Source organism: Marmota flaviventris, chromosome 9 (genome assembly GCF_047511675.1).
Source record: "Marmota flaviventris isolate mMarFla1 chromosome 9, mMarFla1.hap1, whole genome shotgun sequence".
Classification (NCBI taxonomy): domain Eukaryota; kingdom Metazoa; phylum Chordata; class Mammalia; order Rodentia; family Sciuridae; genus Marmota; species Marmota flaviventris.
In genome coordinates this window covers 55102517-55123670 of record NC_092506.1, presented here as the reverse complement: position 1 = coordinate 55123670, position 21154 = coordinate 55102517, and the positions used below count along the sequence as shown (strand labels likewise).

Here is a 21154-nt window from a genome sequence, read left to right as displayed (position 1 = left end):
GATGAATGAATAAAGAAATTGTCCATACACAATGGACTATTATTCAACCTTAAAAAGAAGGTTCCCTGCCATCTACAACAACTTGAATAGAATTTGAGGATTTTATGCTAAGAGAAATAAGTCAGATAAAAATATCACATGATTTCAATTATATGCAAAAATCTTTTAAAAGGCAAATGCATAGAAACAGCATATTGGTAGCCAGCAGGAGATGGGAGAATGGAAGATAAAGGTCAGAAAGTACAACGTTTGCAGTTATGTAAAATGAATGTCTAGAAATCCAGCGTATAGCAGGACTATAGTTAATACTATCCTAAGAAAGTAAATTTTAAATGCTCCTACTGATACTGCCAGTTACTGGTGATGGGTTCTGCTCCCTCACATGTTGAAGTATAACATTAGAGAAGCACAACAAGGCAAGCATATACATTTAAAAGGGGGAGAAGTAGGGCATAGCTGGTATCCTGGTATCCCCAGGAATGAAGGCATTCTGCTTTTTTATATGTCCTAGGCTTCCTTTGTTCTCCTGCACCCTTCCCCCTTATCTCTCTCCTTCCTGTGTGCATGACTAGGCCCAGGAAATGCAAGAAGGGATGGCCAAAAGGTGGGAAACAGGTGAGCTGAAGGGGCCAGGGAGGAATGATCCGAGTAGGAAGGGGCCCAGGGTGAATTAATAGCAACTTTACAACTCCTATAGGGAGGGACAATTCCTGGGACAGGTTACCTTAGCAACAGGTTGGATCAGGGACAGGTTTTTGATAAGGGTGGAGGAAGGGCTCTGAAGGAATTAACATTTCAATCCTTTCATTCTCTGGATCTGACCCCTGCCTATCTGCCTGTGTAATTTTGGCTTCACTACCACCAAAAGAAAAGATGTGGCATGAGTGATAGGTTAATTTTCTTAACTATAGTAATCATATCACTATCAAAACATCATGTTTTATACCTTAAACATGTACAATTCCTAAAAATGAAAAAATGTGCCACTTCCTTTTAGTTTCATGGTTTCAGATGAGAAACATCTTTCAGATTGGTTTTCAAAGAGTCCTTTCTTTCTGGCTACTTTCAGTATTTTTCTATCTTTCATCTTTAAAAGTGTAATTTGGAATGTGCATGTGCCATGGCATGAATTTCTTTGATTTTTAAAAAACTATTATTATGCATTTTTCCAGATTCCTGGTTCTGTGACTCCATATCTGTTTCACCAATTTTGGGACATTTTCACCCATCATTTGTATGAATACTGATTCAATTACCCATTTACTCTCTTCTTCTGGAGACCTACCATATGTATATTAGCTGTTTTTATTGTTTCACAGGTACACGTAGCTCTGTTTTTTCTATTTTCCAATCTATTTTCTTTGCTGTTTAGATAGGTAAATTCTATTAATCTTTATTTAAGTCCTATGTATCTCCATTCTGTTATTCTGAACTCTACTATAAAGTCCATCCAAGAAGTTTGTTTAATTTTGATGATTTCATTTTTCAGATTATGATTTTTTTTACATTATATTATTATTTATTTTCCTCTTGTTATTGTTGTCTGGGGGGTTGATTTACTTTTACTGTAGATTGACACATAATAATAATAATATTTATAGGATACAACATGATATTTCTATTCATAATATATTTTGTAATTATCAAATCAGGGTAGTTACCATATCCAACACCTGAAATATTTTTCATTTTCTTGTGGTGAGAGCATTCAAAATCTTCTCTACAAGCTATTTTGAAAATATAAAACATTTTTGTTAACTAGCCACCCTACTGTCCAACAGAGAGACAGAATACCAGAACCTATTCCTCTGATTTAATATAACATTGTTAATAGGTACAATGTTACAGTTTTATAATTCAGTTTGGTTTATTTTTTTAATTTTAATTTCTTTGCTGAAATTTTTTTTCATTTCTTTCAAGAAAATTAGTGTTTGCTTGGTGAAGCATTTTTTAAAACATATTTTCTTTTCTTTTTTAATACCTTTATTTCATTTACTTATTTTTATGTGGTGCTGAGGATCAAACCCAGGGCCTCGCGCATGTGAGACGAGCGCTCTTACTGCTGAGCCACAACATTTTTTTGATGGCTGCTTTAAAACACAATCAGATAATTTTGACGTCTTTGTTGGTGTCTGTTGTCTTTTCCTATTCAATTTGTGAACATTTTAATTCTTGATAAGACTAGTTATTATTGTATTATGGACATTGGGGATATCATCATAAGATATATACATATGCGTGTGTGTGTGTGTGTGTGTGTGTGTGTGTGTGAAGCAGTTTTCCTGTTTGAGGTTAAACTAGAATTTCTAGGAAAGAGTACATGTTTGGATTTCTGCTGGGCCCCACTGGAGAGGTTCTGACCATGGAAATGTACAAGGCAGTGTTCCTCTGGTGAGCAAACTCGAGGGGTGGGGGGTGTAACAGGTGCCTTTTTCCCCATGGTTGGGATATTTTGCAGTCTTTCCCAGGCACTCTTGAGATAACCAATGTATGCTTGGCAGGAGCACTTGTCTAATCATAACCAAAACATCTTACATTGTGACCAAATGTAACCTATTGATTATAAATAAAGCCAGCAGCTCAGAGGAGCAGCCATTTGGCCACTTAGCCATTGCTGCCTCTGCATCTTGCTGCTGTCTCCTTTTGCTTTCTTTACACCTCACTGATACCAGAGTACCAAAAATGGAGTGTGACTCACACTGCCTCCTTCCAGTTGGGTGAGGTAGAAGTCTAGCACCCCCTCTGCCCTGTTGACTCCTTTCAGATGGAAGCAGAGAAAGTGGGGTCCTGATGTGCATGCCTCCTCCCTCTGAGTGAGCTCTGCTTACCACTGGGCAGCGCTGCCTCTAGGAAGGAGGAGGAGGAGAGCGGGTGGCACTGCTTTGTTGTTGCAGGTGGGGAATCTCAGTTCCCACTGGCTGCACACAGGGGAGGGGACAGAACACCCAGAGTCTCACCTCACATCATCTCATTAAGTCTGTGGCTGCCTGGTAACACAGGAGGCTCATTTCCCCAGTGGAACCACCAATACTAGCCAGGCAGGGGGCTGGAAGGAAGGGAGGGGTGAGGATCAACCCCTTGGTTGGCCCCACTGAAACCTGAAGGAGCGGGAGGATTCTACCTTTTCATTAGTATTTGTCTGAAGTAGGGCGAGAATTGCTAACAGGTGTTCTTTTAAGGCTACTTTTTCCCCAGGTTTTTGACTAAGGACAGGTTTTTGTTAAAACTTTTTTGGTCTGTGTCTGTTGGTGGTCCTGGGTTGGAGACTCTGTTTGCTCCTTCACAGTAGATGGAAGCAATAAGGAAAGCCAAGAGACTCTCCGCTATTTTCTTCCTCCAGTCTTGAGATCACTTAGAATCTGCCTTCTGAAGTCTTCCTATATTCATTTGTTGTGTTATATCTAGAGTTTCTTTTTAGTAATAAGAAGGAAGTCCTGGGAGGAATGAGGATAATTCATCTTCAGTTAACCAGAAATCTATGCCTTCAAACATCAAAAAGTACTTATCCAAATTCTTATTTTTGTTTGTTGTTTCAGAGAATCTCATACAAATTATCCTGTCACTGTCAATTTATATTCAGATTTGGACATCTCTGTATTTTGAACAGAAAGACTTTGCCAGAAGTAAATGTGTCAGAAACAGTGTCCCCTAGAGCCAAATGTTCTGTTTGTCAACCTTCTCAAGGTATATATCTTAAAAGAAATCTAAGAATTAAGAGGACAGTTGTGATCTTGATCCTTTGCTAATCCTCTATGCTTATCTTCTATAAAATAAGATCTCAAAGTCAGCAGAATCAATGGTTCAAGAAGGAGCAAAAGTTTCATGCAGCCATCCATTAATTTATCAATTTTTTCATTCATTCATATCCAATATGCATTTAAGTTCTAGGGACTATATGAAAATTAGGAACTATGTTCCAGGAGCTGTGTGAAAATTAGAGACTTGGGGAGGAGAAATTTTTGGTTCCTCTGTGAGGCTTCCAGCATTGTGAAAACACAAGCACCTGAATAAATAACTAACAGTGCACTAAGTATTTTGAAGAAAACACCTAAGGTTCTACAAGAGGATAATGGTGTCCATAGTATGGTCTGAAGCTTTTCCAGACGGCACCCTAGAATCGGTCAAATAACATATAGGTTGGTAGCTGTAGCATAGGTAAGTTTTGTCTAGGTAAAGGAAAAAGTGTATTTTACGAAAAGGCCAGAGGCAGCAAATAATGGGGGTATGTTTAAGGATTTAATCATTGGTTAATAGAATAAAATCATTGGTTCTTAGAATCTGTATTCTCAGATACCAAGAGGAAAATTAATAAAAGATGGAAAGAAAATAAAGGCCATATTCAGGAACTTATACGACATGTTAAGAAAGGTATCTTATTCTAAGATCTTCAGAAACTTTAAGAAAATTATTTAGATTGATGGCTATAGTTGGCATACAGAGAATGAATTGGAAGAGAGTAAGAGACAGAAGAGGAAATCTAGATAGGGTTGTATTAGTTAGGTTTTCCCAAAGAGACAGGATTTACACAGAGACAGAAGTACACACGTATACACACATCTATTTCAGAGAGGAAGAGAGAAAGAAAAAGACACCGAAATTTTAGGGATTTGTTTACATGGTTGTGGGGGCTGGAAAGTCCAAAATCCAAAGGTCAGGTGAGCAGATTAAAAATACCGGTGAGAGTTGGTGTTGCAGTCCAGAGTCCAAAGCCACTCTGAAAGCAGAAGTCCTTCCTTTTCAAAGGACCTGAGTCTTTTTTACTTAAGGTCTTTATCTGAACACAGCCCATCCATACTGTGAAGGATGACCTCCTTTTGTCAATGACTGCTGATTTAAATGTCAATCACATCTAAAGAGATACCATCAAATGCGTGTTTATAGTGGTATTGTACCAAATAACTGGCCACCACAGTCTATTCAAGTTACCACATAAAATTAACCCATCACAGTGGTGCTATCTATCATAAGCAAAACATGGAGGATCTTAGTTTGAAGTAGAAGTGCTAACAATGAAGATGGAGAAGAGTAGTAGATAAATGTTGGTCTCAGAATGAACATGACATTATGATCAAATATAGGAGTTCACGGAAAGAAGTAAATTACCCTCACACGTTTGGATCAATAAACTGAGTCAATAATTGTGCTCCTTACTAGAGGGGAACAAGTTGTGAATAAAGAAAGGACAGGAAAAGATAAATAAATTTTGTAGTCATCATCATATAGATGTAAAGATAAAACTCTCAGGGTGAAAATATGCATCCCTCAAGCTTCCTGACCATTGGTGACAATGTCTGACCATGGGTGAGTCACTCCAAGCATGTTCCATTCTTTCCTCAAAGATTGCAGAAATTGTGTTCATTTATACATAGAAAGTGCCCCTTTGACCTGACAAAGAAATTTACACATTAGTCAGGGACATCTTAACATTTTCTTCTGTGGTGATCCTTCTGTATCCAAGGCTGGAGTCATAGGCTAGGAACACAGACCAGAATTATAGGGGACCACAAAAACCACTATCCAACAGGTAATCACAGTGCAAAAACAAACTAAAAAACACATCTCTAGCAATTTTATTTTCTGTTCTACTTTGTCATTTTCTTTCAGAATGTATACCCAGTCATAAATGACATTATCATGTACATTGCAGGATGAGTTGTGGTTGAAAATGAATACAACCTTAAAGATGGTATGCACAATCACCTCAATTTCTAGTGATAATTACTTCTGAAAAAATATGAATACAAATGAAAAGAATTTTATGCAGATTATGTTTATGGGAAATAATTTGTTATTCTTAAATATAAATTAAATTTATTAAAGCTAATTCATTACAAACTTATGATTTACTATTTGATATCTAAAAATAAACCCTTCTACATTTACTAAAATACTCCACATGGGCTAATTATGTACCAGTAGGTATATTTCAACCAAGGACACACAATTTCCTTTTATTAATATATCTATGAGATATTAGTTACTCTATCTAGTCTAACCAAAAAACAGATAATTAAGAAAATATTTTCCTACTAAGTGCTCTCTTCAGAGCTCCCTTAATTTCCTGGTTCCTGAGACTGTAGATGAGGGGATTCAGCATGGGGATCACCACTGTGTAGAACACAGACACCACCTTGTTCTGGTCAGTGGAATAGTTGGACCTGGGCATCACATAAATGAAGGTAATGGTCCCATAGAACAGAGTGACTGCAGTGAGGTGGGAGGTGCAGGTGGAGAAGGCTTTGTGGCGCCCCTCAGTAGAGCTCATCCTCAGGATGGTGATGAGGATGTAGATGTAGGAGATGACAATGACAAAAACTGTTACCACAATGATGGAGCCAGCAGAAAATGTGGAAACAATTGCAGAGACACCAACATCAGAACAGGAGAGCTCAACTAATGGAGCAAAATCACAGAAAAAATGGTTGACCCGATTTGGTCCACAGAAGAGCAAAGAAAAGACAGAAAGGGTAAATGAAGCACCATTGAGGAAACCCCCTGTATAAGTCACTACAAATAACTGGAGACAGACTTGTGTGGACATTTTGGCGGAGTAAAGCAGTGGGTTGCAGATTGCCACAAAGCGATCATAGGCCATGACAGACAGAAGGAAGCACTCCACTGTCCCAAAGAAAGTGGCTGAACCAAGCTGGATGCCACACCCAAGGTAGGAGATAGCATTTCTCTCCACCAGGAAGTTTACAAGCATATTGGGTGTGACAGAAGATGAAAAGCCTATGTCAGCAAAAGCTAAATGGCTCAGAAAAAAGTACATGGGGTGATGGAGCTGAGAAGAGACTCTGATGAGAATGATCGTGCTGAGATTGCCACAGATGGTCACCAGGTAGATGCACAGGATGATCACAAAGAGGAAGACTCGGAGGACTGGATCCTCAGTTAAGCCCAATAGAATGAACTCTGTCACTGCAGTGTGGTTCCCATTGACCAGGGAATCCATGGGACAGTGGCTGCTGAAAAATGAACTTGTGAGAAAAACATGACATTATATTAAAAAATTTATAAATATATGGTTTTATTTGAATTAATGCCTACATGGGGATTATTATAAAAATAGATCATTCAAGCAAAATTTGGTCTAATTTTTTTATTTTAGAGTCCCAGAGTTTATATATTTATGTGTAATGAGTCATTTTGTAGTTTAAAAATTGGTTTTAATGGAAACATTAAAAACTTTCTACAAATAATGTAAATATATATGTGTGTGGGCAAACATTTAAGTAGCTTTAACACTACTTAAAATATAAAAACATGGCTTACAAAAAGGAATCATTAATTATGACAAAAATAATTAAAATGTATGAGACCAATTAAGATTTGAGTAATAGCTAAATTTATTTTATGCTTACTAAATTATCACCCCATAGATTAAAATTTATATGTATAGTTATATTTTAATTTCCATGAAATTAAGTGCTTTTATTATTTCCATTTTATAGTTGAGGAAAGTCAGTTTGAAAATGTTAAGTAACTTTCCTAAGGTTACACAGGAAGTAGTCGAATCAGGTATGAACTCAGGCTGGTTAAAATTTGTCTATTCTTTTAGTAACCATTGCTGTAAATGAAATGCTAATTATAACAAATTAGATGGTCATTATTATGAGTATATGTGTAAGTGGGGGATAACAGGTTAGCCTTTCAGCTTTCTGGAAGTTGATACATAAAAGAGGCACTTCCTTAGTCACATAGTTTACAATATCTTTCAGTTAAATGAGACCATCTTTAAGACCATTTTTTAAAATGAGAAATACATTTTTTTTTCTGATAGAACAAGGAAAAAATATCAAGGAATCAAAGTAATAAATTAAATTACCTATTGTAAATTTATTAAACATTTTTATTATTTCTAGTTAAACCATTGCTTTAACAAATTATTTGAAATGCCATTCTAATCACTATTAAAATATCATATGATTAATATTTAGAACAAATTATTAAAGTTTGTTTTCTTCAAGTACATCAAATAATTTTATAATGTTAATATTTTCTCAAATGGAATATTATGGAATGAAACATTATTATTTTCAACACAACATAGAGCTGAACCACATTTCAACCTAGAGTTAATATGTTCACTGAGGATCACCCAGCAATGTGTCAGGTTCACTCTAAACTCCCAAGACTTTTGGTCTTATATCCTTTTCTTTGTCTAAAATGTCTAGTGCCTTCGATGCTAGAACATTCAATCAATAAACAAACTAAGTTTTCCTGAAAAATTTTCAGGGTGTACCCAAAGTATGTTAAAGCTGCTGTATATTTTTTTATTCTTATGAGTTCTTTTTTTATTGGTTCTTTTTATTTATATGTGACAATAGAATATACTGTGACATAATTATAAAAGCAAGGAATATAATTTGTTCCAATTCAGTCCCAGTATTTCTCCTTCCCCTTTCTTCCTCCCACCTTCTGTTGCCTTCCCTCCACTCTACTGATCTTTCTGCTATTTACTTACATATTTTTAAAAATCATTGTCACTGTGCTATTTTCATATATATATATATACACATACATATACACACACACACATAGAAAGACCGGATTCATTCCACTGACTTTCCCTATCCTATCCCTCCTCCCTTCCTTTCATTCCCCTTTGTCTACTCTTCTGATCTTGCTTCTGTTCTTTTTTAAACCCCTCTCTCACTTATTTTGGTTTAGCTTCTGCATATCAGAGAAAACATTTGACCTTTGATCTTTTGGAACTGGCTTATTTTACTCAGATAGTCCCCAGTTCTATCCATTTACCAGCAAATGCCATAAAGTCTTCCTTCTATATAAGCTACTGGATTTTTTAGCATTATGATAAAGATCATGCAAATTTCTAATCTTATAGGTAGATAAATGAGGAATCTTGGAAAACTTGAATTATTTCCTGTCTATTCACAGAAATTTGTGGAAACTTTAATTCAACTACAATTATTTGCTAGCTGACTGGTTGGTTATATCTGCCTTGTTTCTCAACTACAGTTTAGGAACATAGAACAACTTAGAAGAATAAAGTGTTCTTAAGTGTAAATAAAAATCAGTAAATCAGATTTACTCACAAAAGCCAAACTCTTACCTCTTGAAATAAGCATTAATTTATGTTGCTGTAGCAAATGCAAAGTCAGTATTAATATACCGTAGCTGTTATCCATTAATATTAGTGTTTGCTTTGGGGGATAAATCTCCGAAGATTCTAGAGTCAAATGTGAATTCAAAAACACTGAGGATCATTCTTACATTCTCAAGGGAATATTGAGTAGTTCCTTTCACACAACCACAACTAATCTTCAAGGATTCTGTCAATTCTCAAGTGATCCTTCTTTTTCTTTTTAAGTAGATATTGGTACACTTTCATTTGATAATTATTGGAAGTATAATCAATTATTTCACAGCTAAATATTGGTTCGAAGTTTACTTTGTTAATTCAGGCTTAATAACACTAAACTGCATCCGGAGAATTGGCATAAGCCTATAATCCCAGAGACTCAGGAGGCTGAGGCAGGAGGATTTGAGTTCAAAACCCACCTCAGCAAAAGTGAGGCACTAAGCAATTCAGTGAGACCCTGTCTCTAAATAAAATACAAAATTGGGCTGGGGATGTGGCTCACTGGTCGAGTGCCCCTGAGTTCAATCCCTGATACCAAAACAAAATAAAACTAAGCTACAAATATAACATGGTAGCTTATCTTTTTTTCATTACCACCTGTTCATTTTAGAGTATTTTATAGTGTTAGATCTAAGACACTCCCTTAGGTACCTTGAGGAATATGGGGAAGTTGACAAAATTGAATTTTAAATATCAAAATTATTTAAGATATGCACAAATTTTTATAGCCAACATCATAAAATAAAACCTTTTAAAGTTATACAGATGAGGAACTGTGAATTAAAGAGATTCTGATGACTTCCAGTTAAGACACGGTCTTACCTGTGTTATGTCCACATGCCACAAGGATAACTATTGGTTAGTGGCTTATGTGAGGCAAAGAAGGATGGTAGAAACAATGACTTCAACCTGAAGACTCAATCTAACTCTCTTGCTAATCCTAATTTTAAAAATCCTGCCTTGCCCTCCAGATGCCCCCTTGATGGAAAAGGCTGACCACTAATAGTACTGACCAACTTTCATTTAAAGCTTACTCTGCCAAGCACTGTGCATTAGCTTTGCACACCTCATCACATTTCAACCTCACAATGATTTGGTAAAGCAAGTATTCCCATTATCCTGGATTAATAGAGAAGGCTTACTTTAATCTACTTGTCAACACATACTCAATTGGTAAAAGTAAATCCAGGTTTAAAATTTGGGGCAGATTGGGTATTAGAATGTGTACCCTGAATTCCTGCTGTCACCAAGATATAAGTGCCCCATAATGACCACTGGTTCACAACTAATCCCTGATGAATTATTTTTCTCTCTCCACTCTCAACACTCCACCCAAGTTCCTCCAACTAGCAGCCTACAGTCCGATCCGGAGCACTAAGGGTGGTAATCAGGATGCTCATTTCCTCTCGTGTGTTTGCCAGTGAGTCTGTTGATCTCACCTCCTTTGACCTTGTAAAATGTGTTCACTTCTACCCATCTCTGCACTGATTTTTCTATGTTCATGATATTCTTTTGCATCACAGCCAGAATGAGTTATTTCTTGAAAGAATTTAACTTCACTCATTTTTATTGGTATCAAATAATTGCCTGCTGTAAGTTAAAATGACTCATATAAAAAGGCAATGGGCCACATCAATACAAATCTAAAGCTCCCTTCAGGTAACCATCTTTTATTCTTTTAACTATTCTGTGATTGAGATACTTCAGAGTATGAAAATCATACAGTTTGCTAGGGAAAAAATAGTATTTATGTGTTCCTGCTATTTTCCCTATTTAATTTGAACATAATGGGTACAAGGAAAAAACTAATGGTTTTCCTGGGGGTGAACAGATCTGTACGGAATATAGTTGTTGAATTTAAGTTCCAAATAATAATATTAAATGTTTCAAATGTCAAAAAAGGAATAAACTTTAATACAATATTTTATTGCAATGAGAGAATAAAAATCATTTCCCACAGACAAGAAAATTTTGTGATATTGAGTTTAAAAGTTGTATAAAAATAAGCAAGTATAGGGCCTGGGGGTATAGCTCAGGGGTAGAACACTTGCCTATCATACAAGATTCCCTGGGTTCCATTCCAGCACCACACACATACACACTCTAAAATACAGTTAAATGGGGCTGGGCTTGTGGCTCAGCTGTACAGCACTCACCTAACATGTGCAAGGCCCTGGGTTCAATCCTCAGCACCACATAAAAACAAAAATACAGTTAAATGTGTAAGAATTTTCAAATAGATTGTATTGTATTCCAATGCCTCTTGCCATGTTGAGATTTCTAATTGTGTCAAAACTGTATCAATATTTGGTATTATTAAGCTTTAAATTTAACCAAAGTAGAATTTTACACATGAGTTTTATTACAATAAGCTACTCAACTTTATTACAGCAAAATAGAACATAAATATAAATTTTATCTTGAAAAAAAATTATGGTTTCAGTTTCTTTAATAAATAATTCTGTATATTTTCCCAACATTTTATTCATATCTTATACATAACAAGATGTAACAACTACTAGCTCCGTTCACTCTCATCTTAACAATGTAAGAGTAATTTGAAAATGTCTAATCACATTTGTTTTCAGGAAATTGCAAATTAGAACATAATAGATACTACTACATAAATAGATACTACTACACAGTTTAAAGCTTAATAATACCAAATATTGATACAGTTTTGTTACAGCTGGAAATCTCAACATGGCAAGAAGCATTGTAATACAATACAATCTATTTGAAAAATGATTTGAAAATTCTTTTACATTTAAACACTGTTATCTATGTGCAGTGGTGCACGCCTGTAGATCCAGTAACTCTGGAGGCTGAGGCAGGAGGATTGTGAGTTTGAGACCAGTCCTCAGCAGCTTATTAAGACGCTGTCTCAAAGATAAAACAAAAATGATCAGGGCTGTAGGTCAGTGGTGGGGTGTCCCTGAGTTCAATTTCCAGCACTAACAAGTTAAGTAAATAAATTTTTAAAAACCCACCCATAGACAAATGGAAAATTATATCCACACAGATGACTCCAATGTTCACAGAAGCTCTATCCACAATAGCACAAATCTGGAAACAATGCTAAAGGCCACCAACTGGTGAGTGAATAAAAAAAGCTGGCATTATCTGTATAATGAAAAATGACTCAGCAATAAAAAGAAACAGACTGTTGATGCACCCATTATCTGTGAATCTCAAAATAGCAATGCTGAGAGAAGTTAGATGTGATAGTCTATATTTTACATGATTTTCATTTTATAAAATTACAGAAAGAGAATCTAATCTATTTTGTTCAAAAAGCAAACCTGGAGTTGCCTTGGGCCAGCAGAGGGGAAAAAAGTGGATTTCAAAGGGGCAGAAATGATCAATTGAGAGGTGATTGAAATGTATTTTTATTTGATTGTGTGTGGTTTTGGATACATGGGTGTAAAATATATTTTAAATAAATGTGTTCATTTTAATTCTGAAAATCTTTAAAAAGTCCTCAAACCTGTGGTTTGAAAACACACAATCTTTCCTTGATGGCATTTTTCTTAGTTTTGATGTATGTATTACAGGGTGCTATATGTGCTATACCTTGTGCTACATGGATATATACATTTGTCTAAAATTCTCAAACTATATGCCTAACATTTATGCATTATATGAAACTATATTTCAATAAATAATGTAAAATAAAAATTTAAAAATCCCCTTTCTGGGAGCTTAGTGGGATTTTGAAAGGAAGTAAAATTAGATGCACATAACTAATTTACCATGTTTATGCAGAAGTCCTTCCATATTAATTTTAAAATTAATTTGTGATTTCTTTTAAAAAAAACCAACTGGAATTTTCTTTGAAATTAACCACACAAGTATGTTAGGATTAATATCATGGAATTGACGTCTATATTATGTTGAATTTCCAAATCCAGAAGATGATATATACTTGCTTTCATTTCATGTGTTCAGGTTGCTGTTGATTTCATGGATGTAAACAATAGAAAAACCTGTCAACAAAGGTTAACATATTTATCACTTCCAGTGTATTTAATTAGTTCATATACATCTAATTACAGTCTGAAACTATTTTCCTACAGTTTGAAATTTTTCCTCTATATTTTTATTGATGTTTCAGTCCATATACAAAAAATTATTGCCTGTTTTATTTGAAAACATTTATTTTCCTTAATTTTTGAAAGATATCTGCATAGGTTTAAAATTGTTTTTTGACAGGTTTTTCCTTTTACATCTAGAAATTTTTCATTCCAGTATTTTCCAGCTTTCAGCAGTAATTAATCACATCATTGCTCTCTCTGTGTATAATGTGTGTGTGTGTTTTTTAATGGTATTAAATTTTAATTTTTTTTTTACTTGTAATGCAGTCACAGTGCAAAAGCAAAGAAATTTACATTTTCTCACCATTTCAAAAATGAGTAGCAATAATACAAATGCTGTTCAGTTGTTTATGTTGTTGTTTATGTTGTTTTTAAAACAATAGTTGTTTATGTTGTTGATGCAGCACACCAATAGTAGGTTGCATTCGTAGCTGTCTTTATTCATAATGTGTCTATATTTAGGGACAAACACCTGATTGTTTTATTTTCTATTTAAATTCAAATATATTTGTACCCTAATAATGAAATATTGAGTTATATGTTATTTTATATTTAATTATTCTTTTTTCTTCTCCCTACATAAATAATTAAGAAATTGTATTGAAATGTGTTCTTATACTATGGGCCTTTGAAGATTTCTTCACTTTTAGCTTTTGGCATGGTAGTATTGTGCTCATAACTTGTGTGTGTGAGAGAATGTGTGTGTGTGTGTGTGTGTGTGTGTGCATCTTGCTTATTATTCACTGAGATCCCCTTCCCCCCTTAGTTAACAGTTTTTACTAGATTTGGAACATTTTTAATAATTTACTCTTCAACTATTTTTATGACCTTTCATTCTCTCTGCTTCTCTGAGCCTCCCATAATATATATGTTGGACTATTTGAAATTGTTCCACAGGTCTACTGTCTTTGCTGATCTTTTTAAAATTCTGTTTTCTCTCAGTTCATTATATTGTAAAATTTTTACTTCTCTTTTTCTTTGTTTTTAATTGACATAATTGCATGTATTTATTTGTAACATGACATGATGTTCTGAAGTGTATATGCATTATGGAATGGTTAAATCTAGATAATCAACATATGCATTACCTCCCATAGTTATCATTATTGTGGTTAAAGTATGACTCTCTGGCCTCTGAGGCCTCCTGGGTTGTGGCTCAGTGGTACAGCACTTGCCTAGGATATGTGAGGCATGGGATTCTATCCTTAGCAGCACATTAAAATAAATAAATAAAATAAAGATATTGTGTCCATATGCAATTGAAAACTTTTTTTAAAAAAAGGATTTATCTAAACCCAAGTTTGCTGTAATCAGTCAGCAGCTATGCACATTAGAGATCAAGCCCATATCATGGACTAATGGGCTCCCACGGTGGCACAAGAGCAGATTTTGAGGCTCAGGCTGCAGGTACCAGCCTAGAATCAGGGGTGGTAGAGGTTTATTCAATGTTGGATTTTACTGAGGTCTGTCCAGTGCTGGTTCATACTGTGTTGAAGACTAAGGCAGAATCCTATGTTTATCTCTCTCTTTACCCCAAGCGCATGATATCTGCCTGTGCTGGTGCTGCCTGAAGTGGTGGGGGGGAGGTGCAGGTTATGCAAAGCTGTGGATCCTGCCCACTTCAGCACATTATTTCTTATTATTGTGTTCTAACCAAGTACTGTGATCTATCACCTGATTTCTGTAGCTTTTATGAAGGTATTTTCATGCCTGGATAGATGTTCAAATTGATTGTTCTGTGGGGTAATAATCATTAGAGTTCTATACTGCAGTTTTCTCTGCCTTAATAAAATTAATCTAACTAAAGATGGGAGGGATTTCTAAGAGGTCCAAGCAGGTGAAAGAAAAAGTGAATAAATGTGATGATATAGAGGTGACTTAATATAATGCTTCCAGAAGATTGGCAGAGATAGTATTCATATACACCCCCACACAAAGGGTACCTTCTTCTGAGATTCATCAGCTCCTCTATTTTGTGTGATGGGATTATAGCTACCTCTGATCCATTTGGGTTTCCATTTATTAAAAAAAGAAACATCTCTGATCTATTCTGGTTGCCATTTATAAAAAGAAAAATTAAAAAAAAAAGAACCATCTTTTTCCATCTCTTCACTTTCAGTCGATGCATATCCTTAAAGCTTAAGAGAGTTTCTTCGATGAGTATATACTTGGGTATCTTTTATAAAGCTTTTTATTTTTATTTTTTATTTTTGGTACCAGAGATTGAACCCAGGGACACTTAACTACTTAGTCACACCCCAGCTCCTTTTTTAATGTATATATATTTTGGAGACAGGATCTCACTAAGTTGCTTAGGACCTTGCTAAGTTGCTGAGGCTGGCTTTGGATTCAAGATCCTCCTGCCTCAGCCTCCCAAGTCACTGGGATTACAGGCATGAGCCACCACATGCAATTTAAAAAGCCTTTTCAAACCAGTCCTGGTGGTGCACACCTGTAATCCCACTGACTTGGGAGGCTGAGGCAGGAGGATCACAAGTTCCAGGCCAGCCTCAGCAACTTAGAAAAACCATGTCTTAAACAAACAAACAAATAAATAAGAATATAGATCAGTGTCAGAACATCATTAGGTTCGATCCCCAGTTCACTGCCCCCTGTTGACAGCCACAGCCGAAGGGGCCCCAGCAAACTTTCAGACTGCCAGCTGATGATTGGCTCACAGCGGCCCCAGCAACTTCTAGCTGATTGGCTCCTCTGCGGTGATGCTCATTGGGATGTTTCCCCGCCCTTTCAGACTACGGAGCTGCTCATTGGGGGACGTTTTTGGCTCCGCCCACACGACCCAGCCAATCGGCATCAAGAGCAGGAGGAGTGGGGGAGGTGGAGAGGCTGTGGTGGCAGTTGGGCTCTGAGGGTTTTTCCTGAGGAGCTGTTTTGTTTGGCGTGTGTGGTTCTAAAAATAAAGTTAGCTTCTTTTGACAAGTGGCTCCTGACTTGTGCCCAGCCAGACTGTGGCAGCCCCCCCACCCCACAAATCTTTTCACCATCTTTATGTCTTTGGCATACTTAGTCCATTTACAATTAATTATTGATAGGTAAGGACTTATTACTGACATTTAGGTAATTGTTTTGTGGTTGTTTTACATATAACTTGTCCTTTCTTCTTCTCTTGCTGTTGTCCTTTGGATTTGATGATCTTCTGTAATGAAATACTTTGATTCCATTCTCTTTATCCTTTGTGTATTTATTATAAATATTTACTTTGCAGTTTTTATCTTTCTTGCTAAGCTCCTCTCTAAGAACCAGTTGAAGAATTTTTAAAAAATTTAAATTTAATTGGTAACTACTCTGCTAAACAATGTTATTGAATTATTCCTTTCTAATTTCTGGCATATTAAGCTAATGCTATACCATAGTCCCTTCTTTTTCAGTTTTGGAGATGATAGAAGTTATATTCCACGAGGGCAGACATCTCTGGCTATATTTCACTCATATTTCTGATAGCCTAGGCAAGTGCCTGGAATTGTATTCTGAATAAACACTCATTGTGTTCTGAATAAATAATGAGCTAATGAATGAAATGATTCATGCTCTAGGTTACTGTTATCAGGAATATGGTTAAAAACATTATTTTGATGTGTAACCTGCACATATTTCTTTATAATATAGATGGACAGTGTTCTTAGCTCCATTTTTCTAGAAAGAAATGATATTGATATAGTTTGTTAATCTTCCTTGAGCTACCTGACATTGCATTTGGAAGAGCAGAGGATGAACACAAAGCAGATAGAACAATGGTTTAGAGGTAGAGAGACACAGAGCTGTAGCATCATCCAGCCCTATATGTCTTTGGCACATTGTATCATTACCACAAAAAAAAAAATCAAAGATGTGAACTCAAACTTCATGAAATGTCCAATAAATTAATTTGTAAGAAAAATACCAATATCTAATAACATGGACCAATTAGCAAGAAGCAGAAATCCTAGCACCACGAGGAACAAGTACAGTATGGCCTGTAGGCATAGATTCAGATGTATGACTACATGACTGGCAATGATGGCTAAGGGTTATAACTGTTTTTCAGTGAGAAAGAATCTGTGCCAGTAGTCAGAACATGGTGCTTATGCTTCATTGTTTTTAAATTTTTGAGTGTGCATAGTTAAGCACATGCAGTCCTTATTCCTGTGTTCATTGGCACTCTGTCTTCTCACAAGTTTTCCAAAAGAAGATACTTAGAAATACTCAGGCTAGTATTTTAGTGAAAGAGTGATCTCAGGGGAATTCAAGCTCCCGTTCGCCTGCTTCTCGCAGACAAACTGCTGTGACTCAGCACTAAACGATCCCGCTGAAACAACTGGTAGGCCCTTCTGAATCTATGGAGGTTAATGCCAACTGAGCCTTCATAGGCAGTGGCCACAGGATTGAAACGGGGCTTGGGAGAGCCAGTCAGGACCCACCTGTTGCATTGGTCACCCAGCAAAGGGAACGAACTGTCGCCATTTGCATGGGATACCACCATGGCAGAGAACTGACGTCACCAGAATGCGGCGGAGGAGATAACTCCATTGAAACAGGTGGTGACAGGTGTGTAACCCCCTAGCCTTCCCTCTCCACACAGCAGAGAAACCTTAAGGGCCCCTCCCAGCTCTCCCGTGAGTGTGATAGCCAGACCGAGGGAATCAGGAGTGGCACGGGACCCGCAGCACGGAACTCCTGGCTACCGCTCCCACCAGTGCTGACAACTGAGGTCTCTTGCACCAGCTACCGGGGGTGTGGCTACCGGAGAGCAAGCAAAATTCGCTGAGGGTTCTCAGCCCCAAGCTCTACAAACTTAGGGTCTGAGGGAATGGCAAACAGGGAGAGTGTGCCCAGTCGTTCATGAAAATAGGGCTCCCAGGAGCACCAGACCTGGCATGTAGCCAGTATTGTGGTGAGCGTCACTGGTGAGTGGGCCTGGCTTGAGGAAAAGTGGGGAAGTGACTAGACACAAGAGAAGGCCCTAGGCACTCAGGATTGGAGACCCACCCAGTCTGGGAGGAGGAGCTGCTGCACAGTGATTGGTTCCCATGTATTGAGAGGAGAAGCTTGGCCCAGTGAGAACAGCTCCACCTACTGGAAGTTAACCAAACTCTAAGACTGCATTTATTAATTTTTTTTAAATTTGGTTTTATTTTCATTTTCATTTTTTTTGTTTTTAAAAAAATTTTTAATTTTTTTTATCATTTTTTTAATTTTAATTTTTGTTTTTTAAATTTTTTATCTTTTTTTCTTTTCTATTTTTATCTTTTGTCTTTTCATTTCTTTTCAATTTCCTTATTCCCCCTTTCTTGAATTCTACCTGCTTACTCTCATTCCATTTAGTGACTTCTTCCCTTCCCTTCTAATACCTTTCCTCCCGAGCATCAAATTTATAGGAGTAAATAGTAACTCAGCAGTCAAACAGAACAAGAAGTAACATGAGCAGCATGAAAAAGCAAGGAAGAAAAGGAGTACAAGCAATGCCGGACAGCCTCAAAATTCAGGAGGACCTAGAGGCATCAGGAAAATGGTCAAATAAAGAACTCAAGGATTACCTTAGACAGATGGAATGGAACCTTAAAGAGGATATGAGACAGCAAATTCAAACAGTGAAAGAACACATTAAAAATGAATTACATAAACAGATAAAAGAAGAAATTGAGCATCTTTGTCAGGAGATAGAGATTATAAAAAAAAAATCAAACAATAATTCTAGAAATGAAGGAAACTATAAACCAAATTAAAAACTCAAATGAGAGTACCACTAACAGAGTGGAGCAAGTAGAAGCCAGAACATCAGATAATGAAGACAAAATATATCATCTTGAAAAGAGTCTAGCCAACTCAGAAAGGCTGGTAAAAAACCACGAGAAAAACATCCAAGAGATATGGGATAACATAAAAAAACCAAACTTAAGAGTCATTGGGATAGAAGAAGGTATAGAGGTTCAAACCAAGGGAATTGAGCAACTTGCTGAATGAGATAATTATAGAAAACTTTCCAGAAATAAAAAAGGAAATGGATATACAAATTGTAGATGCATACAGGACACCGAGCACACAAAATCACAGTAGACCAACGCCAAGACACATTGTTATGAAGATATCTAATATACAGAACAAAGAGAAAATATTAAAAGCTACAAGAGAAAGGAGGCAGATTACATTCAGGGGTAAACCAATAAGGTTAACAACGGATTTTTCATCACAGACGCTGAAAGCGAGAAGATCCTGGAACAACGTATTTCAAACACTGAAAGACAATGGATGCCAACCAAGAATTTTGTAGCCAGCAAAATTAAGCTTCAGGTACGACAACGAAATAAAAATCTTTCATGATAAACAAAAGTTAAAAGAATTTGCAGCCAGAAAACCAGCATTGCAAAGCATCTTGAGCAAAACACTACACGAGAAAGAAATGAAAAACAATAACCAAAACCATCAGTGGGAAGTGCCTCAGTAAAGACAGAGGGCAGGGGGAAAGCTAATCATGGAGAAACAAACTAAATTAAAAAAAAAAGATAAATAATCAAACATGGCTGGAAGTACAAACCATCTATCAATAGTAACTCTAAACGTTAATGGCCTAAACTCTCCAATAAAGCGACATAGGCTGGTAACATGGATTAAAAAAACAAATCCAACAATATGCTGCCTCCAGGAGACACGTCTGATTGGAAAAGACATACACAGGCTGAAGGTGAAAGGTTGGGAAAAAATATACCATGCACACGGTCCTCATAAGCAAGCAGGGGTGGCCATCCTCATATCGAATAAAATTGACTTCAAGACTAAGTTAATCAAAAGGGATAAGGAAAGACACTATATACTGTTAAAAGGAACCATTCACCAACAAGACATAACAATTATCAATATTTATGCAACAAATAATGGTGCTGGGACGTTCATAAAACAAATTCTCCTCAAGTTCCAGAATCAAATAGACCACAACACAATAATTATGGGTGACTTCAACACACCTCTCTCATCATTGGACAGATCCTCCAAACAAAAGTTGAATAAAGAAACTATAGAACTCAATATCACAATCAATAACCTAGACTTAACTGATATATATATAGAATATATCAACCATCATATAGTGGATATACCTTTTTCTCAGCAGCACATGGATCCTTCTCAAAAATAGACCATATATTATGCCATAGGGCAACCCTCAGTAAATATAAAGGGGTGGAGATAATACCATGCATTTTATCTGATCATAATGGAATGAAACTGGAAATCAATGATAAAAGAAGGAAGGAAAAATCCTACATCACATGGAAAATGAACAATATGTTACTGAATGATCAATGAGTTACAGAAGACATAAAGGAGGAAACCAAAAAATTCTTAGAGATAAATGAAAAATACAGACACAACATATCGGAATCTATGGGACACAGTGAAAGCAGTTTTAAGAGGGAAATTCATCGCCTGGAGGTCATTCCTCAAAAAAAGGAAAAACCAACAAATAAATGAGCTCACACTTCATCTCAAAGCCCTAGAAAAGGAAGAGCAAAACAACAGCAAATGTAGCAGAAGGCAAGAAATAATTAAAATCAGAGCGGAAATCAACGAAATGAAAACAAAAGAAACTATTGAAAAAATTGACAAAACTAAAAGTTGGTTCTTCGAAAATTTAAATAAGATCAACAGACCCTTAGCCATGCTAATGAAGAGAAGAGAGAGAACTCAAATTACTAACATACGGGATGAAAAAGGCAACATCACAACAGATACTACAGAAATACAGAAGACAATTAGGAATTATTTTGAAAACCTATATTCCAATAAAATAGAAGATAGTGAAGACATCGATAAATTTCTTAAGTCATATGATTTGCCCAGACTGAGTCAGGAGGATACACACAATTTGAACAGACCAATATCAATGGATGAAATAGAAGAAGCAATTCAAAGACTACCAACCAAGAAAAGCCCAGGACCGGATGGGTATACAGCAGAGTTT

General features: G+C 36.2%; 1 protein-coding gene across 1 annotated transcript; it reads right to left on the bottom strand.

The window, feature by feature from the left end:
- Positions 1-6010: 6010 nt before the first annotated feature.
- Positions 6011-6955, bottom strand: LOC114078785 (olfactory receptor 5P76-like). The gene has a single exon (XM_027919839.2). The coding sequence runs from the start codon at positions 6953-6955 to the stop codon at positions 6011-6013; it is 945 nt and encodes a 314-aa protein (XP_027775640.1).
- Between the last annotated feature and the right edge of the window lie 14199 nt (positions 6956-21154).

Excerpts from the sequence above, each read along its gene's own strand:
- LOC114078785 (XM_027919839.2), bottom strand. The coding sequence starts at position 6,955 with ATGGATTCCCTGGTCAATGGGAACCACACTGCAGTGACAGAGTTCATT.